The 11,456-nt window shown below is 51.9% G+C and overlaps 1 protein-coding gene across 1 annotated transcript; it reads right to left on the reverse strand.

The window, feature by feature from the left end:
* Window positions 1-7,701: 7,701 nt before the first annotated feature.
* LOC122371921 (neurogenic locus notch homolog protein 1-like) lies at window positions 7,702-9,680 on the reverse strand. Its single transcript, XM_043348695.1, has one exon. It carries the CDS (start codon window positions 9,651-9,653, stop codon window positions 8,352-8,354), a length of 1,302 nt encoding a protein of 433 aa, XP_043204630.1. The 5' UTR covers window positions 9,654-9,680; the 3' UTR covers window positions 7,702-8,351.
* Window positions 9,681-11,456: the final 1,776 nt, after the last annotated feature.

The following is an 11,456-nucleotide window of genomic DNA, read 5'->3' on the forward strand; positions in this document are numbered from 1 at the left end:
GGAGATGCATTAACCCGCGCGGGGCTGGGGTCTCCAGCCGAACGCGCGGGGCTGGGGGTGGGTAAATTTACCCCCCCCCCCCCCCCTGTTATCTCCCGAACTAATGGTCCGATTTGGAAAATTCAAACACCAATCGAAATATCTCATCACGAACAACTAAAAACATGTACTTAATTTAAAGTTTGAGCCTTGAGGTCAAGGTCAAGGTCAGGTCAAGGGTACAAATTGCAAGTTTCTACAGTATCGGCCTTGCACCGTAGTTGCCGAAGAATGGACTGAGACTGATTGCCCAAAACGTGTTTTTAGGCTACCAAGACAATATTCGCTGCATACAATTTCATTCAGAGGTCAAGGTCAAGGTCAGGTCAGGTCAGGTCACCAAAAACAAAATGTAGAAAAGGGCATGTGCGACACATCTTTTATGGGTTATTTTATTCATAGAATTCAATAGGCACACTCAATAGGTGATATGGACCACATCTGGATGAATTTCAGGTCGAGGTCAGGTCAAGTGAGGTCAATTTTTGAAGTTGGCTGTTAAGGCCTAAAAAGGTGTCTATCTGATGCAGTTTTCACGGCGAATCGAATGGTGCTATTTTTGTTTCCGTACGAGGTCTAGAACTTCTAAAAAATTCATTTTTCAAAATTTTTGTGTGTCGTGACGTCATGAAATTTTTAATAGCTCCCACATTTTTGAACCGATTCTTCTAAAAATTGGTATGTAGGTGCACATAGACCACATCCCTGACATATATTCCGTTTTTTTCGATACACTCAAAATTTTGAATTTTATAATTATTTTCCCAAAAAAGTCAGTTTTTTTTTAATGTTGGCCAAAATCCAAAATTTTCAAAAAACCGAGATAGCCATTTGATAGACAAAGTAGAATTTCGTATAACCTTTTTTGTTACGTCTTGATTCCTTTAAAAATGAAGATGTTAGCGGCGTTTGAAATTTTGCCGTTTTTGAGGCGAAAATGGCGAACATGACGTCACTAAAACGTCAATTTCTCAAAAACTTTCCGACGGATTTCGCTCAAATTTTCAGGGGACGTGTCAAATTGATGTAAGAAAAGATACTGAAAGTTTGGCGGCGCTACGCGCCGCCGTTTTTGAGTTATTGCAAAAATTCGCGAGGGTGGGTAAAATTTACCCCCCCAGCCCCGCGCGGGTTAACAGAGTACCTAATTACAGAGTTACTGAACTGGGAGCAAATTCGGCACCTCTTCTTTTTCTATTTTGCACGTGCAGTGGGGGCCACTCACATAGATCAAGAGTATCCAACCTTTGGTAGAAGGGATGCAGCTACCCTATAAAAATTACCGCAAGACAATCGCTCAAGCCGCTGCTGAGATATGGGCCTCTCAAAATCATTACTTTTGCAAAACTGCTTGAACATCCTTGACTTTTCACGTGGCACGTGCCACGACGGTCACTGAGATGTATCAAAAGTAGTCAATTACGGGGTAGAAGGGATGGGGCTACCCAGCAAAAAAGACCGCAGGCCAATCGGTCCAGCGGTTGCTGAGATATAAGCCTCTCAAAAGCGTTACAGGCCGGGCCGGGCCGGGCCGGGCCGCTCATACTGAGATTTTTCCGTTAGAAAAGCTTAGGGGGGCGGTGTTACCCCCGCTTCCCCTAAATGCACATGCATGCATGCAACGTGATCCAAATCGATCTCCGATTTTCCCAAACAGGCCCCTAAAGGCTTACAGTGACCTTCAAGGGCCCCTACGGGCCTCAGAGAGCCCTTTTGCACAGTTGATGTTGGTACACTTGGGCCCATCGATTTGGCCCCTATGACCTATGGGGGTCTGGCCTCCGGCCCCCTTAGCTTCCCCATTGCTCTACGGCCCGCACGCTGGCTTTGGGGCCCCATAAAGGCCGCACGCCAGCTCCTGAGACCCAACGACGGCAATTCTAAGGGTCACCGGCGCACCGCACACGGTCTTTGAAGGTCCCATAACGGCCTCTGGAATACCTCATGTACATAGAAATATGGATGCCCACGCCGCTTCTTGGGCCCCCGCACCGGGCTCTTTGACACCGTTCACCGGCTCCATGGGGTACCAACTACTACCAAGCAAGCTCGCCTGGAGGTCCCCCACCGTCTCTTGGCGCCCGAGTAGCCTCGATGCCTGAATAGGGCCCCGAGACATCGACCTTGGCCAAAAAGCGTTCGTGTAGGCCCTCAGAAACTGGTGTGAGCCCTGAGATTACTGTGTGCCGTGTGGGCTACTCAGGCACTTCTGTCGGGTCATCATGCATCGATTTGGGTCCGAGCTAGTGTATGTATGTATGTATGTATTGACAATCAAGAGCAATCCACAATCGGCGTGGCGATTACACTCCGAGTCCGAGCTGGTTGAAGATAACACAAGAAATAGGTACCTACACAAGAAAACGCACACACTTACGGATACGAAATACACAACGCGAACGCCGAACACGCACATACTTGGTGTAACCAGCACGAAGCCGCGTTCATAACTATGTACACACAGACTCGTTTGCCTTTCATAGTCCAAGAGTCATGAGGCTAGCTACTATGGCTACTCTGGCTAGGCTTAAGCCCCTTTTTTACAGCACGGGCAAATCTGGCTGGAGGCAACTGCGTTAGCTCGAGGGGGAGAGTATTTAGGAGCGCCGCGGCACGGTAGGCGAATCTACGTTTTCCGGTCTCTAGTCGGGGTCGCGGTAAGTGGAAAAGGTGGTCTTGGCGAGTAGACCTTGCTCGTGTTTGGGAATTTTTGGAAAATAGGGTCGCGATCTCCTCGGGTTCACCTCTCTGGATGGCCTTGTGCGCCGTGATAAGGGTATGGTATTCAGCCATTGTTTTAGGTGCCATCCAGCCGAGTTGGTCCCGGAGATGGGAGACATGATCAAATTTACGGCGACCGAAAATGACTCTAGCGGCAAAGTTAAGAATTTTCTGAATGCGATCGAAGTTCTTTTGGCTACCATTACCAAATACGGAGAGACAGTACTGGATCCGTGACATGACGAGAGCCACCACTAGTGTCTTGGTGACACCGTCGGGGAGGTAGTGGCGGACATGGGAGAGGCCAATTAGGAGACCCGTGCATCGGCGACTGAGCTCGGACACATGCGCGTCCCAGGACAGGGTGCCGTCGAAGATAACGCCCAGGTTGCCCACCTGCTTGCATGGCACTAGCTTGGTGTCGCGAAAAGAAACGGTGAAAGCAGGTATGCTTCTCAAATTTTGCCGACTGCCGAAAACCATGAGCTGAGTTTTAGCAGTGTTTACTTTAAGAGCATTTGCACTGAACCAATGGTCGAGAGACGCCAGTGACGCTTCCAAGCGCGAGATGAGTCCCCTAAGGTCGTTTAAAGGGCCACTCACCAACAATTGAGTATCATCAGCGTACTGGAAGACTGCTGCATCCTCAGAATAAAGTGATAGATCATTGGAAAATACCGTGAAGAGTAAGGGACCGAGTGCCGAGCCTTGAAAGACGCCCATAGAGTTGGGGAGAGGTTGTGATAATACCCGGCGACCGGACTCGTCCTTCAATGACACACTCTGTGTGTGACCCTGGAGATAAGCGGCGAACCAGGATGTCTCTATGCCGTGCATTGCCAATTTAGCGAGTAATAACTCATGGTTGATGACATCAAAACATTTGCTTAAATCAATAAGGCATAGCATAGAGACATCCCCCCTATCGGTGGCGGCCAGGATTTGGTCACTGACGGACAGAAGTGCTGTCTCAGTTGAGTGCCGGGGTCGGAAACCGTGCTGGGTATTGGCCAGAAGATGGTTTTGGGAGAGATAGCGATAGAGCTGTTTGTGAATGACTCGCTCGACCACCTTCATAATGACAGGTACTAAGGAGATAGGTCGGAAATTAGTGGGATCAGATGGGTTTCCAGACTTGAAGATGGGGTGAACTATAGAGTGTTTCCAATGAAAGGGGATATCGGACCTTGAGATGCAAGTGTTAATGATGTGAAGGATAACGTCACCGATAGATGGGAAAGCAGTTTTCAGCATGCGAATGCAGACGCCATCAGACGCACAGGCGGCAGAATTGCGCATATTGAAAACGGTGTGACCGAGTTCACCGAGAGAGATAGGTCTGGGCTTAAATCTACCGGTTACGACACGCGGCAAACGGCCAATTTGCTTAACAACTGGATTTTGGTCACGGATCTCTGTAGCGACGCGGGGACCCACAGAAACGAAAAAAGAATTTAAAACGTCAGCCGATACATCAGGTTGAACACTAGGTCCGTCTTTCTTACCAGCCACAACCGACCTAATACTTTTCCACACCTTGTTGGGACCCCGCCCACTAATCTCTCTGTGAAGTTCGCCGCGTCGGTCTCGTCGCACTGCGGCCCGGACAGTTCGGTTTAAGTCTTTGTAAACCTCCGACTTTCTACCGAACTGCTGTAACGCGGTACGACGTTGATCCATGATTTTAAGTGTGGCGGGGGTAACTGGTGGTGCTGTAGGATTACGGATGGTAATATTCTTTATAGGTGCGTGATCGTCAAAAATCGGCAGAAATTCGGTCAGGAAAGCATCCCACTGGTCACTTACGTTCGTGGCACTAAACACGCCCTCCCAATCGGCAAACATCAGGTCAGAGTTCAGGGCATCGACATCTATACGGTTGATCGAGCGGGATTGAACAACTGTAGGATTTTTGCGCTGTTTCGGAACGTTAATAGACACACGAAGGAGTTTGTGTGGGCTGAAGTGGCAAAAGGATGCAGAGCAATCACGCACAAGCTCTCTATTTTTAACCATACAGACGTCTAGCAACGAGCCGGAAGTGTACGTTGGAACGGTTACAAGCTGCTCAAGAGAATAATTCGATAAAAAGTCACTGAGGTGTACACGCGCACGAAAACTCTCCTCCTTCAACATATCACAGTTTAAATCGCCACAGATCATAAATGGAATCTTGGGAAAATCAATTAATACACGCTGTAACTGCGTCTCGAGGTCCGAAAAGTCAGCTCGCTAGTGAGGGTTATCAGAAGCATCCTTTAGCCCTGCGACTTCAGAGGTTGGTGTGAGATCCTAAAAATGAAAGTGAGGGCACTCCGAGGCTTGCAAAGGGCTTTTCCTCGGAGGTCAGCCTTGGCCGAACGGCGTTCCTCAAACTGGTGTAGGGCGCTGAGATTACTGAATGTGACTCTCGAGTATTGGCATGGGGCCCTCAACTATCAGCACGGAGCCCTCAGGAGCCGGTAAGGGATCCTCTGCGTCATGCATAAGCCATCCGATCTCAGAGGCCGGTGTGAGATCCTAAACAAGAGCTGAGTGCACTTAAAAACCTGCGTAGGGCCCTCAGAGATCAGCTTTGACCAGACGGCGGTCGTGGACGCCCTTAGAAACTGACGTAGGGGCCGCCTCAGTCGGTCGGCCCTCTCACATCAGCCTGGGGATCTCAGGAATCGGCCTGGGGCCCTCAAGAGCCGGTTAGGGCCCTCGGAAAGTGGCATTATACCCTGAGATAGCTGTGTAAAGCCCTCGGGTAACGGCTTGGGGCCCTCGGGCATCGGCCAGAGGTCCTTGGATATCGGTCTGGAGCCCCTCAAGAGCCGGTGAGGGCCTTCAGAAACTGGTGTGGGGCCCTGAGATAACTCTGTGGGCTTTCAGGTGCTGATGCAGGACCCTTAGGCATCGGCCCCAAGAGGGGTTAAGGAGGGCAGGGGGCAAGGGGCCCTAAAGAGCCGGTTAGGGCCCTCAGAAACTGGCGTGGATCCCTGAGCTAGCCATGTAGGTACTCAGACACCGGCGTGGGACCTTTAGACATCGACTTGGGGCCCTCGGGCATCGACCTGGGCCCTCAAGAGCCGGTGGGAGCGCTAAAAATGGCGTGGGTGGGGTTCTGAGATAACTCCTGAGATAACACTAGAACCTGTTCACGCCTTCAGGCACCGGTGCGGGACCATCAGGCTCGCGCTGGGGCCCTCGAGAATCGGCTTGGGACACTCAAGCGCCAGGGCCGCATTGGCCCCCACAACGAACTGTGGGTGTGCAAAAATAGGTGTTTGCACACCCTCAGGATTTTGCACACCCTGCCCCCCGGAATCCGCGGTCCCTGCTCAGAGGAGGGGGCATGCATGGCCGACGCCAAAGCTGCCTTGCCGGTTTCTCCTTGCTACGTCGGCTCAGCAGAACGTGTGCTGGGTCTGAGCTGACCCGTGACTGGCTGTTCAGTGGCCCAGTACAGAGCTTCACGAGATCGACCGACCAAGATCTCTCTCCTCTCTCTCTCTCTCTCTCTCTCTCTCTCTCTCTCTCTCTCTCTCTCTCTCTCTCTCTCTCTCTCTCTCTCTCTCTCTCTCTCTCTCTCTCCCTCTCTCTCCCTCTTTCTTTCTCTCTCTCTCTCCTCTCCCTCTCTCTCTCTCTCTCTCTCTCTCTCTCTCTCTCTCTCTCTCTCTCTCTCTCTCTCTCTCTCTCTCTTTCCTCACTTTCAATCACTCTTAGTTTCAAACCAAGCCACCTAATGAGATAGATATGCTTCTGTTTATTTACTTATGACTTAAGCTGTTTTTTGTCGCTCTTAGCTCAAAGCTGCTAGTCTCTACCACGTCAAACCCTTAAACTTCTGTCTGGTTGTCCCCTTTCCGACCCGGTGGGGATATTCGCCGTTCCTGCTGGGTCACTTTTGTGCCTTCCTTGACCGAGTTACCCCCCCCCCCCCCCCCCCCCCTCCTCCGTGGACCGGTCGTGAGTCTCGTCTCGACTAGCCAGCTGTGTGACGACCTACGGTCACGGATCGTGACGCAGCGCGGACGATTCTGACGCGTGACGAGTGATTTGGCGATGGAGGTCAGCTACAGACGAGCTGGCGAGAAACGACATTGTGAGGGCCGATCATGGAAAATGATCGGTAAGGGAGCGAGCACTTTGTGTCCTTATTCTTCATGAATAGTTTAGGTCTGTAATTGTATAGCCCGTCCGGTCGGATTATTCGAGGTAGGCCAAAGGTAAAGGTTTACTCACTGTCGTTAAAGTAATGCGATCTGAATTAGCTACCACTTATCAGGGTCGTAAAACTTGACATCAAAATAGCGAAGTATTGTAAACAGAGCAATTAAGTCATGTCCTCTCTGAGGTCAGGCAGTGTGCTTGTCTGCTCCGGGGTCAAGGCGGGGCTATGTTTAAATATTTCGTTTTATAAAGGTTACTGGCTATGGTCTTTTGCTTTTTATTCGCTTCTGGAAGCATTCGTTTTCCTTGATAGTGACATGTTAATAATGGTTTCCTTCGTACTCGCCTGGAGTTATCGACGTTTGAAGGGTTTCAGCTTTTCAAGGAAGGTTAATAACCAGGAACATTCGTCTGACTACGTACTGTTGAATGCGCGCTCAAAGGACAATCAACGTCCTAGGTATCACCCTTCCCTTTCCCCAGTCGCTGGCCCTTTCATTATCCTCGATAATGAAAAGCGATCAGGCCACCACGAAATGTATAGTTTGATGCTGAAGTGGTCTAAGGTGTTGCCTTGATCCTGTTTTTTCTTTTTCTCCTCTTAGTGAACTCGAACGCAGCTCGAGGAAAGAGCATGTGCATTGTGCATAGTGGCTCCCTGATCATGTGCCATCCTGAAATAACTATGCCTGCATGGAAGGATGTGCAACAAATAAATGAAATGAAATGAAATGAATAAATGAAATCCTAGTCGTAAGAATATCATTGTCGATAATAACGCCACAGTGAAATGTAAATCTTTATTCACGAGCGATTTACAAGCAAAGTCACTGAGAAAAACACAGTGATATACAATCAACGCTGAATTTTACACTGATCTGCTCTGATTACATGAACAGGCTATGAGAATGTTCCTCTCACAACATCAGATTCGTGTTAAAACAGATCGGGGATCCAGTCAAACGGATTCAATACTGCCTGTCCACCATAACACTAACATAACTTAAGATCATACGATGACGTTCAATAACACATGGGCTCTCAGCACTCTGCTATCACCTTATCACGCTGTCTTATTTACAATCAAGCCCCGGTCTCTATATAAGCGCTCACCCTGGAACACCATACCACACATCCACTCGTACGCACGCCTGCCAGCTCACCACCGCGCGCCTGCAGCGTCCGTGTGCGGCGGGTTCTGGCCAAATGATAATGTGCGCTGTCAGCGGCCAGCCTTGGGGACACCTGTCGCGGCGGAGCCGTCTCGGGCCACTGCTCCCCGCGAGCAGCTGAACAAGACCACGCCTCTGACCCCGGTCCGTCCCACAATGCAGGCCGCACCGCGCCGCCGAGCCGCCGCGCGTGCAGCCGGCCCGCGCGCGCCACTGTCAAATGCTGTGCTCAGATCGAAGTTACCCCGCGACTGCGCGCCGCCTCTAGCCCTGCCAGACTATGCAGTTGGGCCGGCCGGTGCGGTGGTCGATGCGGAAGGTCTCACCGTCCTTGCACGGACCCTGTTTGAAGTGCTCGTAACACTTGCCGTCCTTCTCCCAGTAGTGTGAGCTGAGATCCTTGGAGCACTTGCATGTGAGGTGGCCGTTTTCGTTCTCGTGCACGAGCTCGCCCTGGTCGCACGGGCCACGCGTGTGGCGCTCCAGACACGTGCCGTCCTCCGGGTTCAGCACGTGGCTCTTGAAGCAGCTGCACTCGGCGCGCTCCTGGGTGAAGTTGTAGCCGAAGAACATGCCCTGCGGGCACGGTCCAACCGAGTGCTGTTCGTAGCAGCGGCCGTCCTCTGCCCAGTAGTAGGCGTTCCAGGTGGGATCGCAGCGGCAGCTCGGCTGGCCCGTGGTCGGGTCCATGTAAAACAGCTGGCCCAGCTCACAGGGACCCTGCGTGTACTGGCGGTAGCAGCGCTCAGTGCCCTCCCAGAAGAACCAGTTGTCGAAGCGCGTGCACTGCTTCTTGGCCTCGCAGGAGGAGGTGCCGTCGTTGTCGAGCACGAGCCACTGCCCGGCGTCACACGGACCCTGCGAGTAGGGCTGGTAGCAGTGGCCGTCGGCGGTGCGCGCGCCCGAGGGCAGGCACGTGCACTCGGTGCGCAGCGTCTCCAGGTTCTGGATCAGGCAGGGCGCGCCGGGACAGTCGGACAGGTCGCACGGTCCGGCGGTGTTCAGCTGGTAACACTGGCCGTCCGCCCACTTGGTGTAGCCGTCGCGGCACTCGCATCGCGGCTCCAGGCTGCGGTAGTCGAACTTGACGATGTGGCCGTCATTGCACGGACCCTGGCTGTACTTGGGGTAGCACCTACCGGTCTTAGGGAAGTAATGCATGCGCATGGAGGCGTCACACCGGCATACGCCGCGGTCGGTGGCCGGATCGTACACGATCAGCTCTCCATCGGGACACGGGCCGCGTGTGAAGTCCTCGTGGCACGTACCGTCCTCGTACTGCGACCAGAAGGTGGGACACTGGCAGATGACTTCATTGCTAGTGGCGTTCAGGACGATCCTGTTGCCCTGCTTGCATGGCCCCTGCGTGAACTCGCGGTAGCACAAGCCGGTCTCCTTCCAGTAGAGGTGGTTGCGTTTGCACTCGCAGGTCAGCTTGCGCGCCTGGCGGTCGTACATGAGGTCGAAGCCCCGTGGGCACTTTTTGAGGAACTGCCTCTCGGTGCGGGCGGTGGCCGTCCCCGCCACCAGCAGCAGCGTCGCCAGCGATGCCAGTACCACCCTCATAGTGATCACCTGCGGAAGAGGGAACACGGGGTCAGTGATCGGCGCCACACCTAGCGGCCCGCTCTCGGGGAGGCCCAGGGCAGTGCTCCGGTCGTGCCGTCACCCAGGAGTGACCTCTGAGGATGTGGGACAGCGATCTGCATACACCGGTCACTGAACAAGTGATCTGCTCGGGGGCCCTGGAGGTCAACGCACTGACCGTCTATATCCCTTTGTAATTACCTCTAAAACGACTAAGAATAGAAGCATAAATGGAACGCAAATTTGCGTAACTTGCAAACGTGCATGCAATAAATCAGTCTGCATTTAGCAAGTTGAGCGATGACGAAATAATTTCCGCTCCATTGAATCAAACCACATGCACGGCACCCGCGGCATGCTGCATGGTGATTAGATCTCTGCAGAAATGCAAACTCTGCGACTCTAGGACAGGACCAGTGGCCTCCGTCCGAGGTGCTCTGACCTCCCCCTCCATCCAGTCACTCAGTCACATCCAGCCTCCAACAGACCCTAGTAGGTCAGACCGGCAGCTCGAGGCGCTAATGTTATGTTCGATTCTGTTCGATAGCGCGTTCGCAAGAACGGTCTGTTGCCGCGACCCTGTCGCCGTCAGGATTCCACCGGCGCCATGCCGCATACATCACAAGTATCCACACGCATCCGGCGACATCACAAAGCAATATCAGTCGCCCGGGGTCGATCGTTCGACGCGTCAATTCAGGACAGACGGAGCGTAACCGGATGGGACGCCGAACCGGCCGCCGTATTTGGCATACCGCCCAGTCGTCAAATCGCGCTCAGGTGTCTCCAGGTCAATGACAGGTGCCGCATTGTGACAGACAAGCCGGTGTGACGGGTAGCGAGTGACCCAGTTGTCAGTCCGTCACCCCCTCCCCCCGCTGGGCGGGTTGATCACGTGACAGGCTTCCCGACCGTGATTCACAGTCCACGACTCACGAGGCAAGTATGATATGAGAATGTGGTAAACAAGCGTTGCGCCAAGCGATGTGTGCAAAATGCGTGATTGAAAGGATGACAGAGTTGTTGGGCGAGGGTGATGTGAGAGATAGCTCGCGTGACATCTCGATTCGTGTTGTGGTGTCAACTTGGAATGCCGATATGATAGATATCCGATCGATTGATTCGATATTCAAGGCGCACACAGACTGGAGGATCGTTTATCCTCAGCGACCAGGCTAAGCAGGTTTCCTGGTCGGAGACTTGCGTAACATTGCTGCGTGCAATAGTAGCTGCAAAATGCGGGAGTGCAGCATTGCCAGACAGAGTTGGGAGTTGCAGTTGCCAGTTGGGACAACCAGCCGCCGCAGAGGCATGAATGAACGGACTTGGTAAATCGGACTGCCAAAAGTAGCTTAAATATGAAGAAAAATGCTGACATAACCTGCATAGAAATAATTTTGAAATGCAACGATATTGAAGAGTATAAATAATACGAGGGGAGTTAAACTAAATGATTATCTTCTGACCATTCTATCCACCAGGATATCATGCATCGTCTAATACCTATAAGTAGGTATGACCAAGATTACTTTACTAATATGACCGTTATGACCGTTACCGTATGACCGGGTATGACCGTTACTTTACATCATGTGAGGTAGTAAAGGTAAACTGGAAAGTTATCAATGCTCCGATAAAAGGTGCTTTTTACGTAGCATCGAACTTATTCTTAATTTTACCAGCTATTGATCTAACGGATGAGGACTGAGGAGCAGCAGCTCATATTCTTACAGACAGGATAATGTGCGATTAACTTCAGAACCGATAGCCCATAATGTCTAT

This window comes from Amphibalanus amphitrite, unplaced genomic scaffold (assembly GCF_019059575.1).
Source record: "Amphibalanus amphitrite isolate SeventyFive unplaced genomic scaffold, NRLGWU_Aamphi_draft 001293F_arrow, whole genome shotgun sequence".
Taxonomy (NCBI): Eukaryota; Metazoa; Arthropoda; class Thecostraca; order Balanomorpha; family Balanidae; genus Amphibalanus; species Amphibalanus amphitrite.